Source organism: Prunus persica, chromosome G6 (genome assembly GCF_000346465.2).
Source record: "Prunus persica cultivar Lovell chromosome G6, Prunus_persica_NCBIv2, whole genome shotgun sequence".
Classification (NCBI taxonomy): Eukaryota; Viridiplantae; Streptophyta; class Magnoliopsida; order Rosales; family Rosaceae; genus Prunus; species Prunus persica.
In genome coordinates, this window is record NC_034014.1 from 29,064,061 (window position 1) to 29,085,046 (window position 20,986).

At 38.0% G+C, this 20,986-nt stretch overlaps 1 protein-coding gene across 2 annotated transcripts; it reads right to left on the reverse strand.

Moving 5' to 3' along the window:
* Positions 6,794-12,755, reverse strand: LOC109950002 (FRIGIDA-like protein 5). 2 transcript variants are annotated; one of them, XM_020567375.1, is made up of 4 exons: positions 10,800-12,755; positions 9,200-9,769; positions 8,304-8,476; positions 6,794-8,195 (listed from the first exon to the last, which is right to left on the reverse strand). In XM_020567375.1, exons 1-4 carry the CDS (start codon positions 12,562-12,564, stop codon positions 7,326-7,328), a joined length of 3,378 nt encoding a protein of 1,125 aa, XP_020422964.1. In that variant the 5' UTR covers positions 12,565-12,755; the 3' UTR covers positions 6,794-7,325. The 2 variants fall into 2 exon arrangements, with proteins under 2 accessions (XP_020422964.1, XP_020422963.1); XM_020567374.1 differs by having other exon boundaries at positions 10,788-12,755.

The window sequence follows — 20,986 nt, forward strand, 5'->3', positions numbered from 1 at the left end:
TTATGGTCACCTGTCGTTGAATGTAACATCCAACGGTTCAAAAAAGTTTTTAAAAAGAAGTACTCGGACTGATATATATATATATATACAGTCCCGATCTCTTGGACCACAGGAGTCCAAGAGATTTGTGGTCACTCACCGTTGGATGTAAATTCAACGGTTCACTCAATCTTGAACTCCTTTTAAGAAACTTTTTTGAACCATTAGATTAATATCCAACGGTGAGTGACCACAATTTCTTGGACTCCTGTGGTCCAAGAGATCAGGACTATATATATATATATATATATATATATATAAGAAAATGAATATGATGCAGCAACTTAACTCAATATTCAGACTAATGCATATGCAGAAAATAATGCATATATGAAATTAGTCAAAATAGAATAATTTAAAAATAGCAACTTTTATTATACTCACAAAGGTTGCAACTGCAAACTTCAACACAACTAGACTATGTACAAGCGTGATTTCTCTAAAGGTGTTTCAGAGAGAATCTTTAAAACTAAGAAAATAAAATGCAGCTGGTAAAACCAGTTCTGTTGGTCCAAACCAGTTCTGCCTACATCTGAGGCCGAAGCCTGAATTTAAAGGCAACTTTCAACTATGGTTTACAAAAGCAACTATGGTAAAAGGCAACTATGGTTGGACAGCTGTAGAGGCACGGATGTTCAACCTGATTCAACTTTTAGCAACTGTAGAGGTAACTTTGACTCCTGCAGATGCTTTCGGCTACTTTCGGCGAATTGTCAAAAAGCGAACAGTGCTTTGTCTGCTGCTTTTCGGTGATCTGACTGAAGTAAAAGCAGAGATGCTTTGTCTGCTGCTTTCACGTGGTTTGGCATCTTCTTTTGACAGAGTGATCTGTCGGCAACTACTTTTGACGAGGCTTGCTTGTCGGCAACTGAGGCAATTATGGAGAGGATTCCCCTAGATCGTAGGCATCGTAGGGATCCTGGCTGTCATCATACCAAGGTTTTGTCTTGGCAGGACTCTGCAAAGGCTGGCAACTAGACGATGAGGGAGAATCATTGTCCTCATCATCATCCATCTGAGAGGCCTGGATGATCAACTGGCGTGCAATTTCCTGGAGCTCAGCTTTAGACTTTCCTTCAACTGATAAGGATGATCTGACTGAGCCTGTAGGAGATACTGGGCGAGGAACTGGCTCCCGGGGGAGGTCACTGTAGACGTACTTGGCAATTCTGTCAACTTCAAACTTGTCCCACCATTTGACTGAGAATTGGCGGGCAAATACACGGGTGTCCTTGGTGATGGCATAGGACCATTTAAGGATCCAAGGTACCTTGTATCGGGCAATAAACAGCAACTGTTTGGGAAAGAATAAATCAACTAAGGAGAACTTGGCTCTTTTTGTAAAATGACAGATTAACTCAAGAACTGATACTGGAAGAATTTCATCAACTGGGCCGTATTTTTCCCACCAGTGAAGAAACCAGTAGGGGAATGGGCTTTTAAACTTATTATCAAAATTAATAAACCAGGAATGACTAAAATCTTCAGATTGGTGAAGAAAGATAGTATACCAGGCTTCAATATAATCCGAATAATTATATTGTAATTTTGACTTAAGTAATTTCAACTCATAGGGATGGCTACTGAAAGATTGCTGACTGACAATTTGATGAATGTAAAGAGAATGATAAAGAATGGTTTCAGGATGATCCCGATCCTTTATCGGCTTAATTTCAACTGATTGGGTCTCAAGCAATATATCTCTATAATACTTGAGGGACTTATAGGGACTCTGGGGCATATAATGAAATCCAGGAGGGAAATAGTGTTTGGCAATTTCTACTGGATTTGCATGAATATCATATGAAGACTCAATAACAAATAAATGGGAATTACTCTTGGGCAAATAAGGAGACGATTTTTTGTGGACAACTGATGGCCCTGCAGGGATCTCAACTGCAAAGGGGTCATAACTGGAAATTAAGGTGGATTGATAACTGGGGCGAATTTGGCCAACTGTGGATCCTAAAGAGGAAAATCTGTTTGCAACTGAAATTGGAGTGGCAACTGATAATGGGGGGTGACCCGGATATGGAACTATTTGCTTGGGCAACTCTGGCTTGGGTTGACTCATGGAGGAAGGAAGAACTCTGAACGATTGGGATGAATGGGTTGACTTGGGTGACTTAGGCAACTTGGGTTGACTGGCTACTGCTTTTTGTTTGTCTTTCTTGGGAGCCATTGTGCATCCTGCAAGAATTCTCGAGTGAGAAAATCAGGAACAGAATTCTCACTACCTTTCAAATATTCAATTTCAAAATCAAATATACTTAATATACTTTGCCATCGTGCAAAAATCTGTTTAGATGCAATGTTTTGAACATCTTTTTCTAAAACATGTTTTGCAGACTTACAATCAACTCTGATTAAAAACTTTTGATTAAGCAAATCATCTTGAAATTTACTAATGCATAATACAATAGCTAATATTTCTTTTTTAATAGTACTGTAATTATGCTGCGACTGAGTCCAGGTTCCAGAATGGAATCGAACAATTTGTTCTGGAGAACTCGGACTGACTTTTTGTTTAAGAATGCCACCATAACCTATGTCAGAGGCATCAGTTTCAACTATCTTGAATGAATCAACTGAAGGAATACCAAGACAGGGAAGTGTCTTGACATGGGACTTAATCTGTTTAACAACTTCAGTGTGAGTAGACGACCAAGGAGGAGGATTACTCTGCAACCTATCAAATAGGGGCTTACACTGTTTTCTCAGATTCTGATAGAAGTCAGAGATATAATTTAGGGAACCTAAAAACCTCTGAAGTTGACTCTTATCAAGAATTTGATCAGGGAACTTATCAGCAAACTGGATAACTCGATCAATTGGGGAAATTTGCGACTGACAAATATTGAAACCAAGAAAACGAATATCGGTTTGAAACAACTTGATCTTTTTGGCAGAAACAACTAAACCATTTTGTTTGACAACTTGGAGGAACTTATTCAAATGTTTCCAATGCTGTTCTATTGACTCAGAAAAGATTAGAACATCATCAATATAAACAATCGAGAACTGACTGTAAGGATTGAATATATCATTCATGATATTCTGGAATTCACTAGGAGCATTTTTCAATCCAAAGGGCATTACATTCCATTCGTAATGACCAAAGGGAGTGACAAATGCAGTCTTATATCTATCTGACTCATCTATTTGGATTTGCCAGAAACCACTTTTCATATCAAACTTAGAATAGACAACTGCTTTTTCTAACCGATTAATGAGATCTCTTTTATTAGGTATGGGATACCTAATCCATTCTAGGACCGCATTAAGGGGCTTATAATTGATAACTAGTCTTGGGACTCCTCTTTCTAGTTCAGCATTTTTCTGGACATAAAAAGCAGGACACGACCAAGGAGACTTACTTTTGCGAATTATTTTCTTTTGAAGCAACTCTTCAATTTCTTTCTTACAGAATTCCATCATTTCTTGACTCATTTGAATTGGCCTGGCTTTAGTGGGGATATTTTTCTCACTAAAGGTTTTGATGTAAGGAAGACGGACGACATGCTGCTTCCTATACCAAAAGGCTGTGGGCAACTCAGAACAAATTTCTTCTTTTAGTCTTTGTTCAAATTTTTGAATTTGCAACTGTAAGGACTGGCTGGCAAGTTGTTGTTCAACTCTCTTAAACTTAATTTCTTCCTTAAGGAAATTCAACTGGTTAGTTTTCTGGACAACCTGAAGAGACCTAGAGACAGACTGTTTCTGTAGGGCTTTCAGATTATGCAACTCAGGTTTAGAAAGGAAACTAAACTTAACTTTCTCACCTAACTGGGTAGAGATAACACCGTCGTATTCTACCTGGAAGGGATAAAGCAGACTTATGAAAGGTAATCCTAAGATAACCTCATCAGTGATATTTTTAACTAAGACAAACGAAGTTTTAAAACAAACTTTGTTTTGGCAAATATGGGCTTTAGGCAACTCATAATTCAACTGGAGAGATTTTCCTGAAGCGGTGCTTAGGGTTTCTCTAGACTTCTGGTAGTACTTAGTAGGAATTAGACCTTCCTGAATACAGTTAAGGTCGGCTCCTGAATCAAATAAGGCAACTGTGGTAAACTCAAAATCTTTGACAACTATTGTGACTTTCGAATACCATTTTCGGAAATTGACTTGTTTGATTAGGTTGACAACTGGGGTTTCTTCATCAGAAGCAACAGGGCTGTCTGACTGGCTATCAGGCACTAAAGGCATTTTGCCTTTTTGAAGACTTGTTAGGTCTTGCCTGATTGTATGGTTTTCAACCTGCAACTGGTTACTAATCTGTTTTAACTCGGCTAATTCTTGTTTGACTATTTTGACTTCTAACTGGAGGTCTTGTAGGGTAACTTCTTTCTTTTTCTGGGCAAACTTTTCTATAGTAGTGACTAAACTGACTGGCTGCAGTTTAGGACTACTAGAGCTTTCTTGACTGATGACTTTTCGCAATTTTTTCAAATAATCGGACTTTAACTCAGGGTTTTCTACTCGGCTGATTAAGTCAATTAACAACTCTTCTTGTTCTTCCTGTTTAGTAAGAACAAAAACAGAATTTAATCTATTACAGCATTTATCAGTGCAACCAAATTGGATATCAGGGGAACTAGGCTGGGAATCTGAAGCTTGTTCAGAATCATAACCAGAACTGGCAACTAAGGTTTCGGGGCTACTCGTTTCAGAGTCTCGCAACTCTAAAACTTGAATCAACTTTTCTCTTTCAGCTTCTGAGATCTGCAACTGCTTAATGGCATCTTTGACTTTACACTCAGAGGCATAATGACCAAATTTTTGACATTTAAAACATTTAACTTTGGACTTATCGGTTTTGGGTCGACTTTTCTGGGCTTTTCTGGGGGCTTTAGACCAATTTTTTCTTTTAAAACTTTTCTTTTTCTTATAAAACTCATTATCACTTTTAACTGCAAAATGTTTTCTTTTAGAGGAAAACCGACGTTTCCTAAGGTGACTTGGCTTAGACTTAATTCTTCTGGAGGGCGGAATGCTACTGAGACCGTATTGTTCACAGAAGTTTCCTAACTCATATTTGGCTGATTTCCTATCGGACTGTATTTGTTTTCCGATTTTGTAATCAACACACATTTTCATACCAACTTGATTAATTGTGCTTACAATGTTACCATAAGTTAAACTATCCCAATCAATATGACCTAATTCATTACTGAGGGTAGTTCTGATCTTATGGGCAAATAGGTTTGGCAAACCATTAACAAACTTTTCTTTCCAGAATGGTTGATTACTATCGTCTCTAAGCATTACCCTAGAGATGAAGACATCCTTATACCATCTGAAATCGGACAACTTTGGGCATCTAAGATTACTCAACTGATCATGGATCCTAGCAGTTTGATTACTAGGGGTTCCTATGAAGTGATCGATTATGGTGTAAAACAGGGTGTTGACACCGTCTTCTATACCTTGACCTATTCGTTCGTCAAAGATAGGGTGACCGTCATCATTCAGTTTTACAGCAAAGGTTATTCGGCTTTTAGACTCAGGACTCAGATGTTTATCCCACCAACTTCTGAGAGTACCGGTGAAACCAGTAACTAACAGAGGGACAATTTCAGACTGTCTGAAACTGTGATTGGTGATATAACTATTGGCAACCATAGACATATGTTGTAACTTATTGAGGATCTCTTGCTCAGAGAGACCATCAATATTCCATTCATACAATTTGTCGGAAGAAACAGAGAACTGGGTCTGCAGGTTTCTTTCTTCAAATTGAATGTCAGGAGGTGTTGGCCTGGGATACCAATTTTTGGTCAGACTACTGGGGCTGACAAACTTTTCTAATTTCTTAACTTTGGGTTCAACTTGGATTTCTAAAGTTTGAAAGGCTTTTTCAATTTTAGAAATGTTGCTTACTTCTGAAGACTCAGACTCAGAGGTATTTTCTACTGCAAAGGCATCTAGTGTTTTGAGACCAGATTTCTCAGTTTTTTCTACTTTGGCAGGGGTCAACTGGGCTAACATGTCTTCTATTTTCTTCATTGTTGGGGTGATCTTAAGGGTCGGGCTAGACCTAAGATCCTGGAACTGGACAATTGGTTTTTCAACTTTCTTTTTAGACTCTACGTCTGTAGAACCTAACTTATCGATTTTAGTTTCTATTGTATCCAACTGTTTTCCTATAACGATTAGACTCTGGTTTGTATAATTATTTTGCTCAAGAATTCTTCTATTACTGTCACTGCTTTCAAATGTTTTGAAAGGAGTAGCAGGAATAAGAGTATCTTTATGCTCAATAATTATGGTTTCTACTGGAGGATGGCTAGACTCAACGACAGACTTATCTGCCATTTTCCATTTTTGCTGAGTTAAGGTTTTTAACTCATCATTTGACATATAGCGGCTTTCTACAAAATCAAGGTAGAAAATTTCAACTTGGGCTGACCGCATGTAATCTTTCCATTCACTAAAGATTTCTAGGCGGCGGCTACTATCAGGGAAGGCTTGGTGATAACTATCTCGTCTAGACAGGTTCTCAGGGGCTTTGAGATGTTTGTTTAGACGTGACCAATCAATTTTAAATTTCCTATTAAGGGTTCTTAACTGATTGTCAACTGTGGCAAAGTTCTCAACTACAAAGTCAGACTGGGTATATATATATATATATATATATATATATATATATATATACACGAGAACTATAAGTTTCCCCACAAGAAAAGATATGGGTCCTTTGAATGAATGAGCTTCTGTTTTGGACAAGTTAGTAAGATTGGGCTTACACTGATCTGAAAAGAGCATTAAGATTTTTCAATATTTCAAGTCCTCCATCTCAGTCAAACATTTCTACAATAAAGTCGGTCAGTCAAAATACAAGAACTTGGCTTCTCCAAGATGAAAGCAATGCAACTCGGGAAAACCAACAACAACAAAAACAAAAATAGAGCAGGTAGTCTACCTTCAACCTACCAAAGTTGTGCCATCAACACAATTAGCACTGCACATTGGTCCTTCAAAGTTAGTAGCATGTATGGCAGGTTCATGCTTCGTACTAGATTTAATAATAGCCATATACAGGAGGTTGGGCAAGAACAGATACTAGTGCTGCATTCCAGCATTCGGCACGGAAGCTATACCAAAATTGATAGACCGTAGGGCTGTGATTCCTCAATACCTAGAGTTATGTTTCCTAGGTGATGGACCTGAGAGTCCGGACTCATGTTTCTTGGACTCTATTTCCTTGTATTAGGGACTTTTTGTCTCCTTTTGTTTGCACAACTCAATGAATAAGTGAGTGTGGCTTTGCTCATAATCTTTCAAAAATGTCCATGGTGTCCATAATTTCCTTTCGGCAATAAGGACGAACTTGGCTGCAGATAGCCACGAGGGAAAGTTGGCAATGCATAGGGTGTAGCAGATGTCCGAGGACGTTTATATTTACTCTGTTGTCTCTGTTCAAACTTGGAGGAGGAACAACTGCTGGTGCTGCGTTTCTTCTCTTTTTTCTCCTCTTGTTCAACCTTGGAGGCAGAAGAAGTGCTGGTGCTGCATTTCTTCTCTTTTTTCTCCTCTTGTTCGGCCTTGGAGGCAGCAGGAGTGCTGGCGCTGCATTTCTTCTCTTTTTTCTCCTCTTGATCGGCCTTGGAGGCAGAAGTTCTGGTGCTGCGTTTCTTCTTCTGGGAGGCAAGAGATTTATCCTCTTGTTCAACCTTGGAGGCAGAAATTATAGAACTACATTTCTTCTGCTGGGAAGCAAGAGATTTATCCTCTTGTTCAACCTTGGAGACAGAATTGCTGGTACTAGGTTTCTTCTCCTGGGAGGCCAGAGATTTATCCTCTTGTTCAACCTTGGAGACAGAAGTGCTGATACTAGGTTTCTTCTCCTTAGAGGCAAGAGGTTTGTCCTCTTGTTCAACCTGGGTGGCGGCAAGAGATCTCTCCCCTTGACCATCCTTGGAGCCAAGAGATTTCTCCTCTTGTTCAGCCTTAAAGCCAAGAGATTTCTCCTCTTGTTCAGCCTTAGAGCCAAGAGATTTCGCCATTTTTCTCCAATTCTCCTTCATTTTCTCCAGCTGAACTATTTGTATTTCGATGTCCTTGGATGGGTATTCAGAATCGAGGTGGTAATCTTCGATGCATTGAATCACAGCTCTTAGATCAGCTATTTGGTGGTCTACAACCTCATTCTGTGAGCAAAAATAAGCGTTGATAGATGTAGATTTACAATGGGATGGCCCTAGATTCAACAAATTAAGAAGCAGCTATCAGATATGTCCAAAGAAGAGTGAATGTACCTTTCCATCAAGTGATTTCTTTTTCCTCCAAGTTGTCCTGTAAGACTTCCTTGCACCTTCCACATATTCTTTTAAGAGTGGTACCGAGGAGAACTTGTCATTTACCTTGAAGGTGCAAATAAACCTAAAAGCCTCAAACAGTTGCTTCCTTTCAATAAGATTCTGAATAAAATCTGTTGCATGTAAAACCAAATTGCATGATTCATCGTACTGTTCCAGAGAAATTTCAGAAGGAGAATTGCATGGTATCACGACCCAAACTTAAAGAAGTTACTATAAGTACATGCATTAACAAAAGAAATCATATTTAAGATACAAAAGAAGAAACTCAAACACCAATCATAAGTAAGCTGGAAAACAAGATACCAGGGAGAAAAAGACACGAGTAACGAAACTATCATCCTAGGAAGGTACACAATTCCAACAAACTAAATGCCAAGCCAACAAAGGGACACATTTCTCCAGTCTGAACAACAATTATAACACGTGAGCTTACAATATACAATAAATAACCATAAAAGCAATCAAAACCAGTCTGTAAAAAATCTTTGACTTATTTAACTTCATTGTGAAATTTTCTATACCTTATCTTGTCTCATGAAGTTTATCTTAGTTTTCTTAATCATCTTCAAGCCATTTGCTAATATTCAACCCATTAGCTCTCCTGACAGGGTATAAAACCAACCGAAAAATAACTATCCTTTGAAACCCAAAGATAACTGTATCACCCTTGCACAAGGGGCACACAAATGGAATCTATGACACTGTAGTTACAAACAACTTTAGCCAAAATACTATAAATTGCACAAAATTCAATCGCATACCAAGAAATAAATGGGTAATAGTAAATGGAGCACAAACAGCACACTATGAAAGCCAATTTTCAAGAAACTTACCAGGGATCTTATCTGCAAAACCAAGCGTAAGACATAATTCTAGAGCCTGTTTATGCTGATAAATCATCCCAAGAAGCTTTTTAATCTCATCTCCATTCAAAGTAGGGAGCAACCCATATGTGGCTACAAACTGCAAGAATCCCAAACTCTCCAATGAATTTTGAGTGTCAGCTCTCATTTTTGCTTTCCACTGCTCTGCTAGCTTTATTGCATCTTCTTTCAAATGAGGTCCAACATGCCGTGAGACCCTCATTAGCTCCTCCAATAGGGCAATGTTACTAAACATGAAAGTTTCATCGAAACCAACATCTCCTTTTCTCCAGTATTGAGCAAAAGATGTTTGAATCTCATCCAACACAAGTTTTGCTGGGTCCGATGACGTTTGAAGGGCAGCCGACATTTCCTTTTGTATTGAATGATTTCCATTTAAATGCTCATTTAAAAACCCCTGCAAGTTCCTTGCATCTGTGGCGGCACCTGGTTGAAGATTCAGAGAACAAGTTGCTCCATTTTTGGCCAGTGAAGATATGGGTTCACCAATTTTGACTGGGGAACTAATTATGCTGCTCTCTATGCAATTACAATGAGGAACATAAAAAAAATGTAATAGACTGTTACTGAGTGTATTTCTGAATTTAAGATAGTAAGGAAAGATATTTATAGCATTACGTGCCACATAAGCTTTGAGCGAAAGTGATGGTCGGCATTGCAATTAGGTTGAAATATCACCTAGCGAAACTAAAAATAAATAAGAAAACACTTATTTAGCTATATGCCAAAACATCAGAAGGTATTATGTGCAGATTGGAGATAGATACTGCCTAAAAGAACACGTCAGAAGTATATGCACAATATGCAAGAACAAGATTTAGGATAAAATGACAACAAATGAAGAGCATGTGTGCCTGGCCCCAACACTGAAATTCTTATGAGATAAATCAGAAAGAAACATGGAACAAGATATGCTCTTAGCCTAAAACAACATAATTATAAAATGGGGACAATGAAACTACTTTGATTTTCAGACCAGGACAAAAGAGAGTATTTATTGATTAAAAAATAAAATGAAAACACTTCTTTCCAGAATATAACAAGGCCTAAAAGCACAACTATTTTGAAATATGCTTAAATATCATTGCTTGCAATAGCTTCTTAGAGAAAATTACCACTGTAATGCAAAATTCTGAGTCACGTGCAATAGGGAATGTAACCAATCTACAATGCAAAAACTATAAGCATTCAATTTCCATTTTTTTCCTTTATTTATTTTTTCCTCTAAAAGAAGCACCCATAAGGCACAATATCTACATTTCAGAACTTTTCCATGTACATGTATGGGCCATCAGTGCTATAAAATGAGACAGATTTACAAGCATATCCCATCGCATCACATGTGAAGGGTATCATTGCATAGATTTTTATTTGTTGACCTAACAATTATCCAATGTGGCTCCTGAACGCAGAGTATTTAATCAGAAACAATTTATTACATATTCCAAATAGGGAAAGAGTATTATAGAAATTAAAAACTGAGACATAAACATCAACAAATATAAAAAGAGAAAAAAACAAAAAAAGAAAATCTTACCATTTGCCTTACCTGATATACCAAGGGCCTGTCTTAATTCAGTAGCCAGTGAATGCTGAGAAACTACAACAAGAAGACTTTGAAGCTCATTCTCATCATAAGTAGAGGTCAAGTCATATGTAGTAAGAAGCAATAAAAATCCCAAAACCTCTAACCAATTTTCTACCACCACAATCATCCTATCCTTCCAATTGCCTGCCAACTTCTTTGATTCTCCTCTCACCTGAGGATTAATTTGTGGTGAGACTCTCTTTAACTCTTGTAACAGAAGAATACAACTCCTTCTAATAACGCTCAAATCAAAGTCACACTCCCAGTTTTCCACAACCGAATTTGAAGGGTAAAACCCTTGCATTGCATCCAAAACTAATTTGGCTGGGTCTGATGACGCTTGAAGAATTGCTGAGATTTCGGTACCCAATAAATCATGACTCTTCAAGTGCTCATTCAGGAACAACTGCAAGTCTCTACCATTCCTGTAGATGCGGGACTGGATACTTTTGGAAAAAGGAACAGTGGCATTGTTACCAGGAGTATGTTCCAATTGCTCAATCTTCGCTTGAGAATCAAGGATATTAGTCTTCTTCTTCAATCTCATTTTTTTGGTATTAGTTTCAGTGGATTTTCGAATCCAATCAACTTCTTTCTGCTTCAATTCAAGCTCTTTGGCCAGTTGTTCAAGTTGCCTCTCTTTCAATTTAAGTCCATAGGAGAGTGAATCCAAATTCTTTTCACGTTCCTGTATCGATTTTTGGAGTGAATCTAAATGTTTCTCTTGCAACTGAACCTCATTGAGGCATTCATTGATCCTCTTATCCATCAAATGGAGTTCCTCGAGTTGTGGCTCAAATTGTTTCTCTTTCAGTTCAAGCTTCTCAAACCATCCTTCAAGTTCCCTCTCTTTAAATTCAAGTTCACTGGACCACTCCTCCATTGATTTCTTAAGCAAATAAAAATCTCTCAATTTCAACTCCATTTCCCTAATTATGTTCTCTTTGGATTCCAAAGTATTAGAGCATTCCTCCAATGATCTCTGAACCAAACGAAGTTCCTCCATTTTCAATTTCATCTTATCGTCACATTCTTCAATATATATTTGAGCTGCGTTAATTTGCTCTTCTCTCAAATTATATACTTTCTGGCGCTCCTCAATCATTCCCATCATCCAATTTAATTGCCTCTCTTGCAACTCAATATCCTCTCTGCACTTGTTCAATACCCCCTGAACCACTTCCACTTCCCCCTTCTTAGACTCAACCTCTCTGGACCTCTCTTCTACACATTTCATAACCCAATTCAATTTCTTTGTGCGCTCTTTAACACGTTTATCAATTAAATCACACTCCCTCTCTTTCTCTCCAACCAATCTCTGAAGTTCTGAGAATCGCTTCTCTTTAACATCAAGCTCTTCATTATGCTCTTCAATCAGTAGCTTAAGCGATTGCAAATTGAAGTGGTGTTTACCTGATTCAACCTCTTCGATCGATTTCTCAACTCCACGCAACTTCTCGGCTTTGGACGCCATCTCCGAGTCAAAATTCAACTCTAAGGCTCCCAAACGCTTCTCTCGGTCGTCAATTTTCTTCTCGCGGTTCTCGAGTTCTCGGAGTCGGGTCTGGAGCGAGTTCCGGGTCGACTCAAAGTGGTCCTCAAGCTCCTTCCACTGCACACCAAAGTGGAGGATGGATGAAGCTTGGGCATGCAAGGCTTCGTAGGCCTGGCCGAGACAGCTCTGCTTCGTCTCAGACATTTTCAAATCCGAGGCTATCTTCTCCATAACCGTACGGTACGGACGCCGTGGTGGTGGAGAATGAAGATTGAAAGTTGGAAGAAGACAAGAAAACCCTAGCGCCTAGTCGGAGCTTTCCCGCCTGTGAAGACTTCGCTTTCTGAAACCCTAAACCAGAGAGAGTGTATCAGAGAGAGAACAGAAGAAGAAGAGAGAGCGTTGTGTTGTGAGGGAGAGAGTCGTACAACTTTCACGTTCACGTATCCTTCTCAAGTTTCTATATAATTTCTCTCTCCCTACGAGGAGGGACCACCCAAGCATGCAAGGTACCACGTGTCCAAATCCAGTCCTACTCGTCATTGACCTGTTTTAATTTTGGATTTAGCGCTTAATATCTTATTTTCTTTCATTTAAAGTAATTTAATTATTAGTATTAAAAAAAACTAATTTAATCTATCGATATATAGAGAGCAAAAGATAAAGAATGATGAAATATCCAAATTACCAGAAAATGACCTTAGTTAATACAAACATAAAAATTAAAATTATTAATTAAATGAAGATAGTATGATTAATTTATATTTTTTCTATTAAAATAATTTAAATTAAAAACAAAATCAAATAATGAGTTTTATTTATATGAAACGTAATTTTTTTTAAATTTTAAAATATAAATAAATAAATAAACAAAACAGAAAATCAATTGCTAAACACGTGAGCGTGTGTTATTAGTAAAAAAAAAATCATTTAATTATTATGTCAATGGCTTTTTTTGTTTTTTTGAGGTCCTTTCCTATTGAAAGGGGCGATAGCATATTAAATTCACACACACAACACAGATGCCTGAGGACTCGAACTCAGGACCTTGCCTGAGGGAGTAAATACTCCAAACCACTACACTAGTGAGTCCTTTACTTATTTTTTCTTTTAAATTATAAGATGTCGGGTTCTTATAATTATGGCTTTCATTGTTTTAACATTTAATTGGTTTATTATTTATTTATGGTAAAAAAATTTTAAAAGAAAATTAGAAAGTTCACTGCCCCATTAATTGCATCCCATGGAATTAGAAGTTTCCAGAACTGGGAATCCTTCCCTGCAAGACTTGCCCACTCGCTAACATTAGTGGGATTACCAACCTCTTAGAATAAAAATAATATTTTCCAAATCTGATTTTATAACAACAAACTCTGCATCAAAAGAAAATAGTCCGATGTTTGAATCAGTTGATGATCGAAATTACATCACGTGTAAAAGAGCTTTAGGTTCGGTATCAAAGCAAATCATGGGGGTGAACCAAATACACGTTAAAATCATCAACATAAACATCTAACCTAGAACAAGAAAAAAACCAAAAACATTGTATGAACAGGAAAAACATGTTCTCGCTCGAGTATTTCAAAAGCTCCATCTATGCTGTCAACAATTGAGTCAGTCAAAACAGTTGCTTCTCCAAAATGGAAGTAATGCAACTCACAAAAGCAAGCAGGTCGGCAACCTACCAAAGTTGGGCCAGTCATTAACTTACTGGTACGAGGATGGTAAACCAAGATCCGCAGCACTGCAGACTGGGGAGCTACAAACACCTATAGCCAAAACACTGTAAATAGCAAAATTATGTACAAACAGAGCCTATCAAGGGATAAACAAGATTGATGGTAAGCTAAACACAAACAGCACAATGAACACAATATGACAATTCATATTCAAGAAACTTACTAGGGATCTTATCTGCAAAACTGAGATTCTGATGAGAAATCCTCCCAAGAAGCGATTCGATATCATATCTAGTAAAGGTAGAAAACAAACCATATTTAGCAATAAACTGCAAAAAACCCAAATGTTCCAATGAATTTTGAGTATCAGCTATCCCATTTTTGCTTTCCACTGGATTGCTAAGCTTTCTTGCATCGTCCTTCACATGAGGTCCAATATGCGGTGAGACACAAATTATTAGCTGCTCCAATAAGTTAATGTAACTCAACATGACAGTTTCTTTAGAACGAACATCCCCATTTCCCCAGTATTGAGCAAAATAATTTTGCATCACATCCAACACAAATTTTGCAAGCTCATGTACAAACCCCCAGCAAGTTGGTCCAATGACGTCTTAAGAGCAGCCAAAGTTTCACTTTGTATTAAATGATTCCCTCTCGCAAGCTCATGTACCGGCCCTGACTTTTGGATGGCCCCGGGTCAAAAATTAAAATGAGGCCCCTTTATGTTTCATCATCTTTAATATAGTAACTAAGAGTAACAAGTACTCTTCTACACCGCTCTAAAAACAAGAGTAAAACGCATGTTCAGTGGGAAATTGTAACCAATGCTTCTCAACAATATGAATTATAATCATTAAAACTTTTTCCCTCTGAACAGAAGCTCCATAAGGCAAGAAATCACGCATTTCAGAACTCTTCTTTGTGACATTTATGGGTCATCATTGTATAGACTTCTATTTGTTGCGTCATCATGAACTTGATTGACGTAGGGACTAAGCTGCAGGAACTGAAAATGACAGTAGATGAGGATATGATGGTCCATTTTGCACTGAATTCATTGCCTAAGGAATTTAAGCCCCTAAAGGAAACCTACATTGCTCAGAAAGAGAACTGGACCTTGAATGATCTCATTACTATTTATGTTCAGCAAGAGCACAATATCATAAGAGAAATGGGAGCCAAATGGTCAACATGGTTCAAACTAAGCAGAACAAGGAAAATAAGTATAGGACTGCAACTGGAAAAGAGCAAGAAAGTATCACACAAAAGGATTTGAAACCAACAACAAGAATGGCTTGTTTCTTTTGCAAGAAAGCAGGACATATCAAAAGGGACTGCCGGAAGTATAAGAAATGGTTGGAAAAGAAGAAGAGAAAAGCTAACAGCAATAGATTCTAGTTTGTTTCGAATCCAATTTGGTTAATTTTTCATTTGATTCATAGTGGTTAGACACTGGTGCTTCTATTCATGTAGCTAATTCTTTGCAGGAGTTTACAAGTAAGAGGCTGCCAAGCAAGGATGAAGTCAAAGTATTCGTGGGAAATGAAGAAAAAGTTCAAGTAGACTACATAGGGACAATTAAAATAGAGCTAGATTTTGGTTTTGTTTTGGAATTAGATGAGGTAGTTTATGTTCCTTCTATGAAGAAGAGTTTATGTCAATTACTAGACTTGTAAAATCAAAATTCAATTTGAATTTTGATGGAACTGGTTGTTCTATTTTCATAAATAAAGATTTAGTTGGCAAAGCAAGTCTTATTGATGGAATGTTTCGACTCAACTGCAAAAGAATTAAAATGGAAGTAAACACAGTGCAAACCAAAATCAACGAAGTCTCATATAGATTATGGCATAAAAGGCCTGGACATGTTTCAAAAGAAAGGATAACTCATCTATGCAAAGAATTAATCATACCACCATAGAATCATGAAAACACAGATGTATGCATTGAATGTGTCAACGGAAAATTAACAAATTTGAGGAAAAAAGGAGCAAGAGGAAGCAAAGGTGTTCTAGAACTCATCCATACAGACATTTGTGGACCTCTCCCAAATCCAACTCATGAAGGATTCACCTACTTCATAACCTTTACAGACGATTTTTCAAGGTATGGACATGTTTTTCTCATTAAAGAAAAATCAAGTGCCTTAGACATGTTCAAAATTTACAAGGCTGAAGCAGAAAATCAACTGAATCTCAAAATTAAAGTGGTTCGATCAGATAGAGGTGGAGAATACTATGGAAGGTTCGATGAGACTTGGAGAAATCTTGGATCTTTTGCAAAATTCCTTCAACAAGAAGGAATCATGGCTCAATATACAAATCCAAGCACTCCTCAACATAATGGAATCTCATAAAGAAGAAACAAAACCTTAAAGGATATAATAAGAAGTATGATGAGCTGTACCAAATTACCAATTTTTCTATGGGGAGAAGCTCTTAAAACTGCCAACTATATCCTTAATAGAATTCCAATTAAAAGCATAAATCAAATTCCCTATGAAGTATGGAATGAAAGGAAACCAAGCATCAAACATTTTAGGGTATGAGGTTGTAAAGCAGAAGCAAAGCCTTATAATCCTGAAGAAAAGAAGTTAGATCCGAGAACTTTAAGTTGCTATTTTGTTGGTTACCCTAAGAGAACAAAGGGATATAGATTCTACTGCCCTCATCATACTACAAGATTCATAGAGACATCTAAAGACTTTCTCACCAGTCTCAATTAAAGATTCATTAAGGATAATTATGGCACTTATAGCACATTTTGATCTACACTTGCATCATATTGATGTTAAAACTGCATTCCTAAATGAAGATCTTGAAGAAGAGATTTACATGATGCAACCAAAAGGCTTCATTCAAGAAAAAAAGAAGAAGAATTTAGTCTGCAAGTTGTGCAAATCAATTTATGGACTAAAGCAAGCCTCAAGAAAATGGTATTTGAAATTCAACAAGGTTGTGAAGGCATATGGATTCACAGAAAATGCATTGGATGAGTGCATTTATATGAAGATGAGTGGGAGACATTTCATTATCTTGGTTTTCTATGTGGATGACATTTTATTGGCTTGAGAAGGGTTTGCTTGGACTATCACAGAGATCTTATATAGAGAAGGTGCTTAAAAGATTCAACATGCAGGATTGTGCAGGAAGTGATGTTCCCATTGCAAAAGGAGATAAGTTAAGCACTAAGTAGGCACCTAAAACTGAACAAGAAAAGCTTGAAATGGCTTACAAACCCCATGCTTCACTAGTGGGGAGTTTAATGTATGCATAAGTGTGTAAAAGACTTGATTTGGCTTTTGCAGTTAGCATGTTAGGGAGATTTCAGTCAAACCATGGACAAGCACATTGGGTTGCAATGAATAAGGTTATGAGATACTTGCGGAGAACAAAAGACTACAAACTGGTATTCAAGATAAGTGAGCAACTGGAATTACAAGGATTTGCATATGCTAACTTTGCAGAATGCCAAGATACATTAAAATCTACAACTGGTTTTGTGTTTATGTTTGGAGGAGCTGCAGTATCATAGAGAAGCATTAAACAACATCTCACAGCTGGATCAACAATGCTTGCTGAATTTCTAGCATGTTATGAAGCCACTTCTCAAGTTATGTGGTTAAGAAATTTCATTCTTAGTTTGAATGTGGTAGAATCTATTCACAAACCTATTCAACTTTGGAATGACAATAGTGCAGCAGTGTATTTGCAAAAGGAAGTAAAAGAACAAGAGGTTCGAGGCTACTAGACGTTAAATACATAATAGTAAAGGAGAAAATTGCTCAAGGTTACACTACTTTAAGTCACATTAGCATTGAACATATGATAGCAGATCCTCTCGCCAAAGGGGTGCCAAATGCTGTTTTTCATAGGCATGTCTTAAGCATGGGACCGATAGCCGATATGAATGCCTAAATCAGTGGGAGCTTATTTGTTTAAGTAGTTTTACTGAGTTTATTATTTTATTGACGGTTGGTTTCGATGGATGTTAATCTGGTTTGAGGTTCCAAATAAAGAAAAAATTTCATGCAACAGATCAAAGTAACTTACCTGTCGTATATGTTATCACAAGTATTTGAATGGAATTAAGCAGAAAGCTAGCTTAAGGTATCTATGTGCAGTATTTCATTCGTGATAGTGAAATCATTTTACATAAAATAATGAGATCTTGGTAGTCGAATTAAGGGACATTGAATGAACATGTTCATAAAGTTTTACAATGGGCTTTCCAAATGTGCCAGCATTTGTGGGCAATAATAGTACTCATCCATTCTCGATCAGTCACACTTAGATCAGAGTACTCATTTGTGATTGACAACAACCATCTATCCATACTTGTGATCGCAACCTTGTCTATCTTGATATTCAATTGGCCACCAAACCACACAGGTTCAACCCAAGGACTGAGTAAGAGCATGTGTTCAACATATTCGGCAAATTCACCGCAAATAGAGCAAACGGGGGAGGTGCCCATTTTTTACAGAAATAAGTTCTCCTTCATGGCAATTCCATTCCGGAAAGCTCTCTAAATAAAATTATAAATTTTTGGGGGAGCTTTTGTTTGCCAAACAAACTTCTAGCAAATCACATCAACATCGCGAGAGGAGGAGGGTCTATTTTGCTGCCGAGTAATTGAGGAGCTATGCAGCCAGTGATACCCAGATTTTACAGAGTAGAATCCATTCTTTTCGAAAGGCCACACCAGTCTATCTTTATTCCTCGGCCTTGCAAATTTAATCTTGGAAATGGCTTCAACAGCTCTATCATCAATCAGGTGTCGAATTGGGTTGAGGTCCCAATTACGGGTATCAAAATTAATAATGGAATTGACTCTTTGCTCTAAATCCACCATACCATTAGCCACAGGTTGCAGCCTTCCACCTTCAAAACCTAGAATCCAATTATCAACTCATAGCCTAACCTGAGAGCCATCAAGAACTTGCTAGTGAGCTCCTTACAACAGAATATCCCTCCCCTGCAGTAAACTAGCCCACCCCCAGGAAGCCTGACTACCCTTTCTGGCTTGAAGAAAATTTTCATTTGGGAAATAAAGACCCTTCAAAGTTTTTGCCCAAAGAGAGTTGTTAAGGCCCAAAAAAGCCACAGGAAGCCCAAAGACATTTAAAGCCCAATATAACATATAATATTAGTCATGCGTTAATCCAAGTTGCATTTTGGAAATTAATTTTTAAATAAATATAGAAATAATGTACATGCCATGCCAAACCAATAATACATTTTTCTTATGCCAATCACGTACCAAGCTCACATGAACCTAAGTTATGTTGTTTACGGAGCTTGCAAGAGGGATTGTGGTGTGGAAGGTTACGGAGGCCCACAAGGCCCATGGAATCTCTTGGATAATGAAGACTTTAGGCTAACTACTTGGGAGCACCAAAGTCCAAGCCCATTACTTAGAGTTCTCCAATGTGGGTGAGCAAATGAGATATTCTTCAAGCACTCCCTTTTACCTACTGGAAACAAGCCAATTCCGACACTTCCTTTTACGAATAGGAAATAGTCATTTTCCAATGCCTAACTTTACCTGTTGGAAATAAGAATATCTCAATGCTCCATTTTACCCGTTGAAAATAGACTAGCTCTAACACTTCTTTTTATCTATTGGAAACCAAAGAAAGCCTTTACCTTCTATAAATTGGGAGGCATTGCCCAGACAAAATCAACCCATCTTGGTTGCTACAAGCCCCTCAGCAACCATGAGAACTCACATTTTTTCAGTTGCTGCAAGCATTACAGCAGCCATCACAGTCATTCCTGAGCCATCAACCTCCATCCTTTGGCTGCTGCAAGCATCCCAGCAATCATCGACCAACATCTCTTGGTTGCTCAAGCACCCCAGCATCCATCAGACCACTTTCCTTCCTCCATTCGGCTGCTGCAAGCATTCCAACAGTCATCCCAGCTATTCCTCAGCTATCACAACTATTTCTTATACTTTCTTAGCCTCGAAATCTTCCATCTTCCTTATAAAGCCTTACCAAGCATATCTCCAAGCTTTTCCTTCCTCCTCATACCCTTCCAAACTATAAACACCATAGCCTTAGCCTTCAAGCCTTAATCTTTTCCTCCCATCCTCATTTTCTTGAAACTCTTAAATCCATAAAGCCTCACCAAGCATAACTCCAAGTTTTTCCTTTCTTCCAAACTGTAAACACCGTAGCCTTCAAACCTCAAGCTTTTCCTCTCATCCTTCTTCTCTTGAAACTCTTAAATCCCCATAGCCATAGCCACAAACAATAAATTATTGTTGAAGCCCAAAAAATCAAAGGTTGGGCCCAAATATATTTTCGACCCAGTACAACACCAAGCAGAAAATCTTTATTTAAACAACATACCACGCTACAAGCTTAAGTGGGCCCAAGCCACGCGAATCCCTGGGGCTTGCTGAGCGGGTTGTGGTATGGATGGTTACGAGTATTCACGAGGCCCATTGATGGTCCAAGGGGTGGAAGTTTTGGGCTACTTGGGAGCACCAAAACTCAAGCCCATTCCTTGAGCCCGAACATATGAGTGAGCATGAGAGAAAACCTAGTAGCCTATCACCTTAAGAAAACCTAATAACCCATAACACGTGAGAAAAATCTCACATTAGCCAAAGCTTCCAGCAGTCTGACGAAATCAAAAGGAACTCACAAGCCGCTGGAAACAAAACAGCCCAACACCTTATAAAATATCCAACGTCTTGCATCTCTAAAACCATATCGCAGCCAAACCACCAAAACCAAGCAAACCCATGACCAAACACCCTTACCCATCATTTCCTCTTCAAGCTTTGGTGAGAAAACAAGAAGAAAAAGTGGGTGGGTCCTCACCCACATGGAGAAGTCCAGCTGCCTGAGGACCTTGGAACTCCAAAAAGCTTCATGCCCACATGCTCAGGCTATAGAAGTTTCACCAAATAAGGTGGAATGGAAGAAAGTGAAGGAAAATGGGAGAGGGTGGATTGAC